The sequence below is a fragment of the Tyto alba genome, unplaced genomic scaffold, assembly GCF_018691265.1.
Source record: "Tyto alba isolate M040663 unplaced genomic scaffold, T.alba_DEE_v4.0 Super-Scaffold_23, whole genome shotgun sequence".
NCBI classification, from domain to species: domain Eukaryota; kingdom Metazoa; phylum Chordata; class Aves; order Strigiformes; family Tytonidae; genus Tyto; species Tyto alba.
Genome location: NW_024881297.1, coordinates 28,336,341 through 28,349,020, shown reverse-complemented (window position 1 = coordinate 28,349,020; position 12,680 = coordinate 28,336,341). Strand labels below are relative to the sequence as shown.

Sequence of the window (12,680 nt, the reverse complement as noted above, 5' to 3'; positions counted from 1 at the left end):
GGTGGCGCTCGGGCGCGGCCGGCCGCCAATGGGCAGTGACGACGGTGACGCCCCGCGTGGTGGCGGCGGGCCAATAGGCCGAGGAGGAAGGCGGTTCCCCGCCGCTCGCCGGCCAATGAGCGCCGGGGGCGGGGCGAAGCGGGGCACCGTTCGAGGCCTGGCACGGACGGCGGAGCGCGGCGCAGGTGAGGGGCGGTGGCGGCGGCGGCACCGGCGGCGGGGGCAGCCCAGTTGGGCCCGGCCCGGCCCCAGCGCTCTCCGCCACTCCCCGGGGCACTCACGGCGGCTGCGGGGCCGGGCTCCCCCCCCCCCCGCCCCGCTCCCGCCCCCCCCCAGGTCTCACCCCCTCCCCCGCCGGGCCCGGCCTGGGCAGCCCCCCCCCCCCCCGCCCTCACTGCCGGTGGCGGGACACACACACACACACACACACACACGCGGGGCTCCGTTTGGTTCCGGGGGGGCCCCCCCCGAAGCGGGCGGTTGGTGACGGGCCCGAGGCTGGCGGGTAAAGGTCGCCCGGCAGCGCCGGTCCCGGTTACCCATTGACGACAGCAGCCGCCGCCCTCGGACTGTCGAGCGGGGACGGCGCCAGCGAAACCGAAACGGCTTTGGCCCATGTCCCCGTCACCCGTGGCAGGGGAAGGGCGGCCGGGCCCATCCGCCAGCCCGCGACCCACAAGGACCGGCCCTGGCGTGGTGGCACCAGCCTGGTGACAGCTGAACCCTCCGAGTCCCAGCGCTGGGGTAAAACCAGTGCAGCCCCAAGGGCACTGGGTGCAGGGGGCCAGCGTGGCAGGAGACCCCAGGCCCTTCCCTCTGCCGGGGTGGCTGGTTGCCAGCCCCACGGCCCTGCCTGCCCCAGCCGGTTGGGTCCCCTCCGCCCCTTGGGGACAGGCACTGGTGGGGCTGGTTGGGTTCCTGTAAGTGCCGGGGCAAACCGCACCGGCTGAGCCGGCTGGACCAGAGGCTGGTGAGGAGGAGGAGGAGGAGGAAGAGGCCCTGTGGGGAGCCTCGCGCTGCCACAGCCTCCTCTGGGGACGTCATTACGGGCACTAATAGTAGCCTGGCACAAAGACGCTTTCCAGCTGCCGGCAGCGCTCCCGCGGGGTCGGGGCCTCCCTGGGGGCAGCTCCCGGTCTCGCAACAGCCCGCAACACTTGCACCAGCTGGGTGAGGAGCCTGGCCGATCCCGAGCAGCTCCTGCTGCTGGCTCCAGAGCTTCAGGAAGGTGAGGGGGGGGGGGGGGTGTCCCTCCACAAACCCACCTCCCCTCTTTGCAGCTTGCACCTCTGCGAAGCGGCCGGCGGGCCCACTCCCAACCGGGGCACCATGAACGTCTTCGACCGAAACATCAACTTTGACGCCCTCTTCAAGTTCTCCCACATGTGAGTAACGCCTCGGGCAGGCCCAGCTTGAGTTGGGGGGCTCATGGGTGGGGGGCTGCACTGGCCTCACTGCCCACTCCCCCTCCCCTGCAGCTCGGCCTCCACCCAGGAGCACCTGAAGAGGGTCTATGCCAGCTTTGCTCTCTGCATGTTCGTGGCGGCCGCGGGGGCCTATATCAACGTGGTGACCCACCTTTTCCAGGTGAGGGGCTTTTAGGGTGTCACAGGTGACCCCCAGTGCTCGCACACACCCCCCCAACGGTGCTGAGGCGATGCGGGGCCCTCCCTCACCTGCCTCTCACCCCACAGTTCAGCCTCCTGACCGGCCTGGGCGCCCTGGGGCTGATGATCTGGCTGACAGCCACCCCGCACAGCCGGGAGACAGAGCAGAAGAGGCTGGGGATGCTGGTGGGCTTCGCCTTCCTGACGGGTAGGTGGGCGCTGGGGACTCCCTGCTCCCCAAATCCTGCAGGACCCTGAGCCCTGGGGAGCCAGGGGTGAGAAGGACCCTGACTGGCTCCAAAATTACTCCGGTGACACCCTGCTGTCCTTCCAGGCATCAATCTGGGGCCTCTCCTGGAAATGTGCATCTCCATCAACCCCAGGTAGGAGCGTTTCCCCCCGTCATCACCCCCCCGAGTTCTTCCCCCCTCCCCGTTCACCCCCTCTCCTCTCCCCTAGCATCATCCCCACTGCCCTCCTGGGCACCGCCACCATCTTCGCCTGCTTCTCGCTGAGCGCCCTGTACGCCCGGCGCCGCAGCTTCCTCTACCTGGGAGGTAAGAGGGTCCCTTGGGGGGCTCCCTGCACGGGGCAGGGGGCACCCATGGGGGGGCCATGGCCAGGCCTCACCCCCCCCCATCCTTTCCCCACAGGTTTCCTGCTCTCCGGCCTCACCCTGATGCTTCTCTCCTCCGTGGTTAACGCCTTCGTGGGATCCGCTTGGCTCTTCACGGTGAGGCCCTTCCTTGTCTGCCGGGATCCCACGGAGGACGGACAGACGGACATCAGACTGTCCCCATCTAACGTCCCCTCTCCCCCCACCCCTCCCTCCCCTCCGCAGGCCAACCTCTACCTGGGGCTGATGATCATGTGCGGCTTCGTGCTCTTCGACACGCAGCTCATCATCGAGAAGGCGGAGAGCGGGGACAAGGATTACATCTGGTGGGCGCTGGGGACGGGGTTTGGGATGAGGGGGGTGGGACACGGGGTGGGACGAGTCCCCCCTGAGCATGTCCCTCTGTCCCCCCAGGCACTGCGTCGATCTCTTCCTCGACTTTGTTGACATTTTCCGGGAGCTCCTCATGATCCTGGGCATGACCGAGGTGGGTGACAGTCCCCTGGGCATGGCGGGGGGGGAGGTGGGACGGACAACGGACACAAACCTGCCGTTTGGGGAGGGGGGTGGGGACAGGGACCACTGACCCGGCAGTGACCAGCCACGTCTCCTCTTGCAGAAGAAGAAGAAGGAGAAGAAATGAAGCGGCTCCAGGCCCAGGTGGAGCTGTCCCCATCCAGTCCCTGTCCCCCCCGCCCCCCCTTCCCCGTCCCTTCTCAGATTCATTAAAGGGGTTGCGCTTTGCTGCCGATGAAAAGCAGCCCGGAAGCTTTTGCACCTTGTGGGTTTTTATCTCGTTTAGCTTTTCTTTGATTAGAAACCAGCCAATTTGCAGATCCTGCTGGAATTTGGCTCCCCTCAGCCCGGCTCCCTCCCCTCCCACCCCCCACCCCCTAGATCCCGCGTCCCTCGGGATTATCACCGACACAGGAGCTTTCTCTAGAGGTTTCTCCCCGGCCCCACGGGCAACACATCCCCTCTCCCCTCACAGCCAGGGTGTTACCCCCCCACCCAGGCAGCCATGGGGCCCCCAGGGTGGGTGACAGGACCCCCCTGAAGCCAAACTCAGCAGAGGAGCCTCTCCTTTAGCACCAGTGCCAAGAAACTGGGGGGAAAAAAAAAAAAAAAAAAAAAAGAAACAAACAAACGGGTCCGCTGGGCAAGCTGTCCGGCGCGGCCGCAGGGACCACGTCTTTGGATTCCGAGCTCTCCCCATCCCGCTGTCGCTTCTCTTTGTACACCAGGACGAGTCAATAAAACGCTCAAACTTGAATTTCTCAGCCCCCTCCCTCCGCCCCGCGGGCAGGATGCGGCCGAGGCAGAGACGACTGCACAATAACATATATAAATAAACCGGGGGAGGGCGGCTTTATTGAGTTTAAAAACCCGGCGGTGGGGGCTGTACACTGCGATAGCACCATTGGAGAGAGACGGGGGGGGGAGGGACGGGGCACCAGGACCCCCCCACACACACCTTGGGCAAGCACCCCCAGACTGGGAGCGAGGGGGGGGCAGCGGGGTGGGGGCGCGGAAGACGTGCGAGTGCGGCCCCGGAGGGGTGAGGGTTTGGGGGGCGGTGGGGGGGGGGGGGGCTCAGCCCTGGCTGCCGCAGGAGGAGAGGCTGTCGTAGAGCGAGTCGCTGAGCGATTCGGAGTGCTCCAGTCCTGGGGGGCCGTGCCCCCCGTCCCGGGACCGGGCGTCCGTGCTGCCTTCATCCCCCACGTCTGAGGCGCTGGGTGTACGGCTGCTGCTGGTGCTCAGGGCGGGGGGCAGCGGTGGGGGGGCCTCCGGGGACGCCCCCCGAATCCCCCCCGGGCTGCACACGGGTGCCTGGGGAGGGACAGCACGGTGAAGAGGGGAGGGAGGACCCCCCCCACACTCCCACTCCCCACCAGCTCTAATTATACCCCAGGGTTGGTGGGGCGGTTTTGCAGCGCCCCCCCCTCCGCCCCCCCTCTCACCACCACCCCCCCTTACCAGTGCGGGGCGGTGCAGCCCCTCCAGCCCCCCGGGGGGGCAGAGGAAGGGGTCGGCGGTGCCACAGGCTTTGGCGTTGGGGAAGGTCCAGTTCTTGCTCTGCTGGACGCGCCGCGGCTTCCCAGCATCATCACTGGTGGCTGTGGGGAAAATGGGGGTTGGGGGTGTCAGTGCTGGCCTGCAGGACCCCCCCCCCACGACCCCCCACCTCCCTGCTGGGGGGGAAGGGGGGGGTTGGGGTGACCCCGATTGCACCGTGCAGGAGCGCGGGTGCACACCCAGTGCCACCGGTGAGGCTTTGCGTGCCCCCCCCGCGCCCCCCAACCCCAGGACACCGACCTTGGGGACCGGGGGGGGCCGGGGGGCGGCACGCCGGGCTGCTCCGGTGTTTGCCGGCCACCAGCAGCTCCTCCGCGCTGGGCACCTCCCGCTCCAACGTCCGGGCCTTGCGCGGCACTTTGGTGATACCGGGCGGCCGCGCCGATGCGGCGCCGGGCGGCGGCTCAGGGCGGCCCCGGGGTTTGGGGGTGCTCTTGGCAGGGACCCCCCCGTAGTCGGGGGGTGGGAAGGTCCCGATCCCACTGTCCAGCGTCCGCGTCAGCGACCCGCAGGCTGGCGGCACAAGGGGAAGTGTCAGTGTTGGGGGGGCTGCCCTGGTGCCCCCCTCCCCGACATATTTCCCCCCTCCCTGCCATATTTCCCCCCTCTCTGCTGTATTTTACCCCCCTCCCTGATGTATTTACCCCCTCCCCACCGTATTTTCCCCCTCTCTGCTGTATTTTACCCCCCTACCCAACATATTCCCCCCCCTCCCCACATTTCCCCACTCTCTGCTGTATTTTAAATCCCTCCCTGCCATATTTCCCCCCTCTCTGCTGTATTTTACCCCCCTCCATGACGTATTTCCCCCCTCCCCATCATATTTCCCCACTCTCTGCTGTATTTTACCCCCCTTCCTGACGTATTTCCCCCTCCCCTACGTACTTCCCCCCTCTCTGCTGTATTTTTGCTCCTCCCTGACATATTTCCCCCTCCGCGATCCCCTCACCGGCGAAGTGCTGTGACGTCCCCGACTCGGACAAACTCTCATCCGACGGCAGCTCATCCCGGAGCCCCACGTCAGGCACCTGAGTTGGGGGGCAGAGAATGAGGGGAGGGGGGGGGTTCACCCTGGACCGAGGCCTGGGGCTGGTGGGGAGGGTCCTCACCTTGTCAGGGGGGTCCCGCAGGTGCCCCACGATGCCGTTGCGGGGCGGGCGGCAGAGCCGGGGGTCTTTGGCGTCGGGAGGGACCCGCCGGAGGTCACCCAGGTCCCGCTTGTGCTCCAGGCGGCTCTCGTAGGGCACGTCCTTCCCGTCCACCCTGGGGACCGCGCTGTGTCACGGGGCGCTGGGGGACACACACACACACCCCCCAACCTCCCCAAAAAGTGCACCCAGCTGGGCACTGACCTGTCAAGCAGCTGCTGCATGAAGGTCTCGGCCGTCACCTCCTGGTACATCACCGGGAGGTGGCCGGGGCCGCGGGGGGGTCCCCGCGGGCGCCCCTTTTCCAGCGCCAGCCCTTGCAGAAAGGCGTGCTCCTCCCGCAGCGCCTTGCGCAGATCCTCCGCCTTCTCCATCAGCTTCGAGATGTTGAGGCTTTCGGCTTCCAGCTTACGGGCAGCCAGCTTGACCTCCCGGCGGAGGGGAGCCGGCGTCCCGGCCCACTCCCGCCCGCGGCCGCCCTCACCGCGCCGGCTCAGCGCCGGCAACTTGCTGCGCCGCAGCCCGAACCAGCTGGCCAAACCGCCGGTAGCCTTGGCCTTGGCTTCTCCCGCCGGTGCCCGCTCCTGCCCCTGCAGCCGCAGCACGTTCTCCTCGATGCCCTTCATCACCTTCTCCTCGATGGCTGAGTGCCCGGCAGCGCCTGGTGGCGGCCCCGTGCCGGGGGGCTCGGGGGCCGGTGGCGTTTTGTGGGGGACCCCCGGCACCTTGGGCGCCGCCGGCTCCTCACTTCGCGGCGTCCCGGCTTTGCCGGCGCCCGCCTTGGTGGGCAGTTTGGTGGGGCTGCCGTGGGGGCTACGGGCGGCCTTGGCGGGGGGTGCCGGGGGGGCCCGCAGTGGGGTCCTGCCGCCGATGGGGCGCCCCTTGCCCCCCGCCTTGCCGGGCTCGCCCATGGAGCCAGAGGAGTAGCACCGGGCAAGGGGCTCCCCGCCGTGCGCCGGCTCAGGGTGCTTCAAGCTGCCCCCCAACCCCCCCCGGGGAGGGGGTCGCGTCTCGGGCCGCCCCGGGCCAGGGGGCTCGCGGCCCTCGGCCCCCCGCAGCTTGCCCAGGGCGGCCAGTCGCTCCTTGAAGGGCAAGTAGCCCGGCTCAGGGGGCTTCTTGCCAGGGCGGCGGGAGGGGGCCGAGCCCCCCGTGCCACGTCGGGTGCTGGGGGGGGAGGCGGCCGCCCGCTCCCCACTGTTGGGGGGTCCCGGCGGCCCGGGGGGCTGCTCGGCCGCCTCGTAGGTGCGGGGTGGGGGGAATGCGGGGGGCTCGGGGGAGCCAGGCTCCGGGGGGGCGTCGGGGGAGGCACGGCGGCTGAACGCTGGCGAGGCCTCGGGGTTGCCCGCCGCGGCAGGGGATCTTGGAGGCACGGGCGAGCTGGGGGCTGAGGCGCAGTGCCCCGGGGGGGGCCGGCAGCTTGAGCACCTTGGGGGGGGACGGCAGGGGGTTAGGGCCCCCCCCGGGTGAAAGCGGGGCAAAGCCCCCCTCAGGGGCTCTCCTCACCCGGGGCATAGAGCCCTAAAAAAGCGGGGTGCTCGCTGCGCCGCTGCCGGGGGGGTCCCCCGGGGGCTTCACCGTTGCGCCGGCAGCACCCCCCCTCACCCCGCAGCAGCCGCTCGGCCAAGGCGCTGAGCAGGGCCCCCCGCGGGGGTGCAGCCTCCTCCGGTGAGGAGCAGGGGCTGCCCTCGGCCCCCCGCCACCCCCCCGCAGCCCCCGGCCCCCGCAACGGGCAGGGAGGCCAGCCCAGGGCCCCACAGGGCTCGGGGGATCCGGGGGAGGCCGGTGGGGGCCCCAGCAGCGGGTCCGTCTCCTCCAGCTTGCGCAGCACCTCCAGGATCTGGGCTTTCTTCTTGAAGAAGGGGGAGAGGGCGTCCAGGGGGGGGGCACCGGGGCTGAGCCCAGGGCTGCCCGATGGCACCGATGGGGTCACCTATGGGGTTCGGGTACCGTCACCCCACAAGCAGCCAGCGCTGAGCCCCATGGCAGTGTGCTGGGACTGGGAGAGGGGATACGCTGGGGGACACCAGGGGTGGAGAGAGATGGGGAGAGGGACACAGTGAGGCTTGGGAGGAACACACATGGGGTTGGGGACGGGGGCACCAGGGGAAAAAGGGGTTTGGAGACAGGGTTGTCACGGGTTGGGGGGGCTCAGAAAGGGCAATGCCATGGACACCGCAGGGGACAGGGACACTGGGGACAGAGGGGATTGGAAAGGGTGATGCCTCCAGCTCAGGGTTGGGGACAGTGTGGAGCCAGGGAGGGGGACAGAGGACAGGACACAAAGGGGGAAGAGGGGGACCCCGGGAGCGGGGAGAGCACAGGTTTGGAAAAGGCAACAGCAGGAGCTTGGGGAGGGGGATGCCACAGCCCTGGGAGGGGGACACTGGACCAGGTGGGGAGGGGAGGGTGGGTACCCACCTCTGGCAGGGGGAGGCAGCGGCTGGGGGGTGGCGGGGGGGGTGGCTGCTCGGCAGAGCCTGGCTGGGGGCTCACCGGGGCGTCCGGGGGCACCGGCACCGGGTGCAGTGACAGCTGGAGAGGAGGCAGACACCGGGTTAAGGTTTGGGATGGAGGGGCGGGGATGTTCTGCCCTGTGACCCCCCCCCTCCCCAGCACCAGCCACACCTGGGGCAGGGACCCGGTCGAGAGCTGCAGCTTCTGCTGGAAGAGGTCACTCAGCGCCTGGTTCTGACGCTCCAGGTCGAAAACCCGTTTCTTCAGCTTGATACACTCCTCGCGCAGGTCCTGCCCGGGGCAGGAAGAGTGGGGGGACACACATCAGCCAAGACACCCCCCCACACCCTCTGCCACCTCCCACAGCCCCCCCTGACACCCACCTTCTGGTTGAGCAGCGCCTGCACCACGTGGTTGGCGACCTGGGGAGCAGAATGTGGGGGGCCTGGGTGGGGTGCAAGGGCATGCACGGCCCCGTGGCCCCAGCACACACGTGTGTACACGTGTGTCCCACGTGCCCACGTGTCCCCCTCCTGGTACCTCGTCCAGGCAGCGTTCGTATGTCTCCCGCTGGTTCTCGTTGGCCTGGGCCAGGGCCGAGTTTTCTGCCTGGGGACAGAGCGGGGACAGCTCAGGGGATGTGGTGGAGGTGCCCCAGTGCCTGGACCCCCCTCATGGCACCAAGGGGACCCCTCCTCTGCCTGGCTGGATCCAGGGCCACGCACAGAGGGATGAGGCTGCCCCAGGCCACCGAAAGCTGGAAAGTGCTGACCCTCACCATGGCATCTGGGCTGCTGGCTCCAGGGCACCAGCCACAGCTGCCTCTTAGAACTGGCCGCACGGTGGCACCGGCCACGGCCGCCCAAAGGCAACGGCCACGGCTGCCTGATGACACCAGCCACAGATGCATGGTGGCCATGGCTGCACAGCAGCAGTGGCCATGGTTGCCCCGTGGCACCAGCCACAGCTACCCGAAGGCAACGGCCACGGCTGCCCTGGTAGCCCTAGTTTCTGGTGGCCATGGTTTCCCTGTGGCACCGACCACGGCTGCCCAAAGGCAATGGCCACAGCTGCCTGGTGGCACTAGCCACCAATGTACAGTGGCCATGGTTGCCCCGTGGTACCAGCAACAGCTGCCCGAAGGCAAAGGCCACGGCTGCCCCAGTAGCCCTGGTTTCTGGTGGCCTTGGTTGCCCCATGGCACCCGCCACGGCTGCCCGGTGGTCCCGGCTCTGGGTGGCCCCGGCCCCTGCCGTACCTCCAGCTCCCGCAGCCGCTGCAGCAGCTCATGGCTGGTGCCCGTCTCCCCGAGTGCCGCGGGGCTCCCGTCTCCCGGTGCCTCGGCCACGCTCTCCGACATCGCTGGCTGCAGGGGACAAGGCGTCAGGCCGGGGTACCCACTGGCCACTGCCCCCCCCCCGGCACTGGCAGGCCCTGGGCAAGCCCGGGCCCCCCCTTACCTCGCTCAGGATGTCCCCAGCCCCCTCTGCAGTGTCACCTGCAAGGGAGAGAGGGACTGAGGAGGGGGACGGAGCCTCGGGGGACCCCCAGGGCCGAGCCCTGACCCCACCAGCGCCGGCACCCGGAGCCGCAGGGACCCCCTCCCGCAGCCCAGGCACCCCTGTCCCTTCCCGGGGCGTGCGGGGATCCCAGCACCGGCCCCGGTCCCGGGGGGCACCGGGATGCACAACACCCACCGGAGGCTGGCACCGGAACGCGAAGCACCCGGTGCACAAGATCCCCGGGGTGCAGACGGGCCCCCCCTCAGAAGCGGTGCCGCACACCCCGCTTCCCCCCGGGGGCTCCCCCCCGCCGCCGGTCCCGGTGCCTCCCCGCGCCGCTCAGCCCCGCGCGCGCCAGAACCGGGGCCGGCCCCGAGCATCGGCCCCGAGCACCGGTCCGGGCCCAACCCCAACCCCCCGCCCTGGCCGCCCCGCCGCGCACTCACTCCCGGGGGTCCCGGCGGCGCCGCCCGGCCCCGTTCAGCGCTGCCCCAGGACCGGTCCCGGCGGCAACGGCGGCTCCATCCCGGCCCGGCCCGGCCGCGCTATTGTTGGGAGGCGGCGGCGGCCCGGCTCCGCCTTCCCGCCGCGACCGGGGAGGAGCCGGGGCCGCCGCCGCCCCCGGTGCGCGGCTCCGCCAGCCCCGGGCATGGAGCACCGGGGAGCACCGGGGACCCCCCGGAGAGGCGGCAGCGGGACATCGGGCATCCCCATGTGGCACCGGGCACCCCACGGGGTACAGGGCACCCCAAGGAGAGGGACCCCTCCGGGGCACCCAGCACCCTTTGGAGAAGGATCCCCAGGAGCCCGGGCACCCTTCAGGGAGACCCCCGGGGCTCCAGGCGGGGAGCAGTGGCGTGGCCCCAGGCCGTGGCCTCCACCCTGCACCCCACGAGCCACACAGGAATTGGGGTTCACACGGGGCCACATGGCCCCCTGCTCACTTGGACACCTCCCCCCCGGGGCGTTTGGCAGCACGGGGGGGATCAGGAGGGGACAAGGGGTGACAGGGGTGGCAAGGCTGGGAGGAAGCAGACAAAGTTGGGGTACACGCAGCACTTGTGACAGCCCTGTCCCCCACTGGGGACCCCACGGGGGGGGCTGCACCATGGGTGGGAGCACTGGGGGCCACCGGATGGCCTCAGAGTAAATTCTGCCACTTTCTCCCACCCAACACGAGTGGCAAAAATAACAAGCACTGGGGTTTACGGCCCTGCTCAGCACAGTGGAGCTAGAACAAGGGGGGGGGGGGGCGGCTGCCACACGCTCCCTGTGACCCCCACAAGCCCTGAGCCGGCCGTCCCCACCGCCGTGGGCTGCGGGACCCCACTGGCCCCACGCTCACAACGTGCACCCTTCGCCGGCACACACTGCCAGAGCTCGCATGTGCTGTCCCTGTCCCCATCTCCTCTGCAAACCCAGGCAGGTCCCCGGGGGGGCCCGTGGGGCCCGTGGGCCCCCCTCATGCTGCCCCCGGCGCAGGAAGCGGCCCCGGGGCCGGCGGCTCCGGCTGCGTCACGGGGGGAAGTGAGGCTCTGTCTGGAGGGGAAGAACAGCCCGCGGCCCCCCCAGGCCCCACCGGCGGGGGAACAGCCGGGGGGGCCCCCGACAGATGGATGGCGTGGTCATCCCCTCCCCCAGCACGGGGCCCCGCGGGGGGCAGCATGAGGGTCCCAGTGGGGAGGGGGACACGGCTCCAGCAGAGCTGGAGACACCCAGAGCCAGTGTCCCCCCCCTCCCCGGTGTGTGTCGTGTCCCGCCCCCCCACCCCGGTCACTCCCCACCCCAGGCACTGCGGGGACACGGCACGTGCCCACACCACGCGGCTGTGGACATGCCAGCACGGCGGGGAACGGTCCCCTGCACCCGCGGCCACGGTCCTGCGGCACAGCCGTGACAGGCTGGCCGTGGCCTGCCCCACGCCACGGTCCCCACCGTGAGCCTGGGGACATGGGGTGACAGCCCTGAGAGTCCCCAACCCCACTGGGCTGCTCTGGGAGAAACCAGGACTCACTGGGGACAGCCCAGGGACAGTGAGGATGCACTGGGGACAGCGAGGACACCCTGGGGACAGCCGGGATACACCGGGGACAAGAGGGATGTGCTGGAGAAACAGCCTTGGGGTAGCAGGGACACAACGAGGACAGTTGGGAGTCACCAGGGACAGCCAGGATGCATTGGGGACACTGGGGACAGCCAGGATGCAGTGGGGACAGCAGGGACACACAGGGGACAGCTGGGGTGTACTGGGGACAGTGGGGACCAACGGGTGGGATGGAGGACAGTGGGGGACACAGCAGGGACAGCCAGGATGCTCTGGGGTCACTGGGGACACAGCAGGGACAGCCAGGATGCACTGGGGACACTGGGGACACAGCAGGGACAGCCAGGACACAGCGGGGGAGAAAGGCTGGAGGTACCAGGTGACGGTGGGGGGACACAGGGGACAGGCGGGATGTGCTGGGGGGCACATGGGATGTTCTGGGGACAACGGCCCGGGGACAGCAGGGACATGCGCTGGGGATGGACTGGGGACACACACACACCGGCTGGGACTCCCCGCGCCGCTTCCCCCGGGGCACCCCCGGTGGGGGTGTCCCCGCCCCGTCCCCGCGACACGTTCCGGTGCCCGGTAGCAGCGGAACGCCTCCCCCCCCCCCCCCCCCCCCCTTCCCCAGCTCCCGCTCCACGGGTGCCCCCGAACCGCGGCCCGAGTTCCCCGGGGAACCGCCGCCCCCCGCTCGCCCTCCCGCCGCGGAGCGGCCGGGACTCACCGGGAACTACGGCGGGTCGGCGGCGGCATGGCGGGGACCGGGACCGGGACCGGCCCGGCGGCGGCGGCGGTGATGTCATGGCTCCACCGGGCCGGCTCCGCCCTGCGCCCCCGCCGCCGCCAATCCGCGCCCGGGGGCGGCGGGGGGGGGTCCCGGGGTGTCCCGGTGCTGCCGCCGCCGCATCCCTTCCTCGGGGCCAGGCTCGCCGCATTTCCCCCCCACCACCCCCCCAACACCCCGCCTCTCCCTCCCCGGTACATCCCTCCACCCCCGCGATCCCCGGAGCCCCCCCCCCCCCGGGATACAGCACCAAGCCACCGGGACCGGCCCGGACTCCCCCTTCCCCGGAGCCACCCAGCTCCAGGATCAAAATAAGGGAGCTCCCCCCCGCCCCCCCACCCCGCTGCAGCAGAGGGGTGACCCCCCCCCGCCGGGAAGGGGGTTCATCACCCTAGGGGAGCCCCGAGCCCCCCCCACCCCAGCAGCACCCACTGCTCCATCCT

The 12,680-nt window shown here is 70.3% G+C and overlaps 2 protein-coding genes across 2 annotated transcripts; one reads left to right on the top strand and one right to left on the bottom strand.

Annotated features, from left to right (window-relative positions):
- The first annotated feature begins 62 nt into the window (after positions 1 to 62).
- On the top strand, positions 63 to 3,496 carry TMBIM6 (transmembrane BAX inhibitor motif containing 6). The gene is made up of 10 exons (XM_042796949.1): positions 63 to 185; positions 1,281 to 1,385; positions 1,479 to 1,587; positions 1,695 to 1,815; positions 1,942 to 1,990; positions 2,067 to 2,164; positions 2,261 to 2,340; positions 2,449 to 2,549; positions 2,638 to 2,710; positions 2,843 to 3,496. The coding sequence occupies exons 2-10, from the start codon at positions 1,330 to 1,332 to the stop codon at positions 2,864 to 2,866; spliced, it is 711 nt and encodes a 236-aa protein (XP_042652883.1). The 5' UTR covers positions 63 to 185; positions 1,281 to 1,329; the 3' UTR covers positions 2,867 to 3,496.
- A 70-nt stretch (positions 3,497 to 3,566) lies between these two features.
- On the bottom strand, positions 3,567 to 12,385 carry NCKAP5L (NCK associated protein 5 like). Its single transcript, XM_042796950.1, is given in 14 exon segments — positions 3,567 to 4,053; positions 4,201 to 4,340; positions 4,540 to 4,812; positions 5,249 to 5,327; positions 5,409 to 5,562; positions 5,652 to 6,938; positions 6,941 to 7,377; positions 7,866 to 7,979; positions 8,073 to 8,192; positions 8,285 to 8,323; positions 8,442 to 8,510; positions 9,160 to 9,267; positions 9,362 to 9,399; positions 12,178 to 12,385. Coding segments are annotated over 14 exon segments (3,174 nt in total). The 5' UTR covers positions 12,257 to 12,385; the 3' UTR covers positions 3,567 to 3,816.
- Between the last annotated feature and the right edge of the window lie 295 nt (positions 12,386 to 12,680).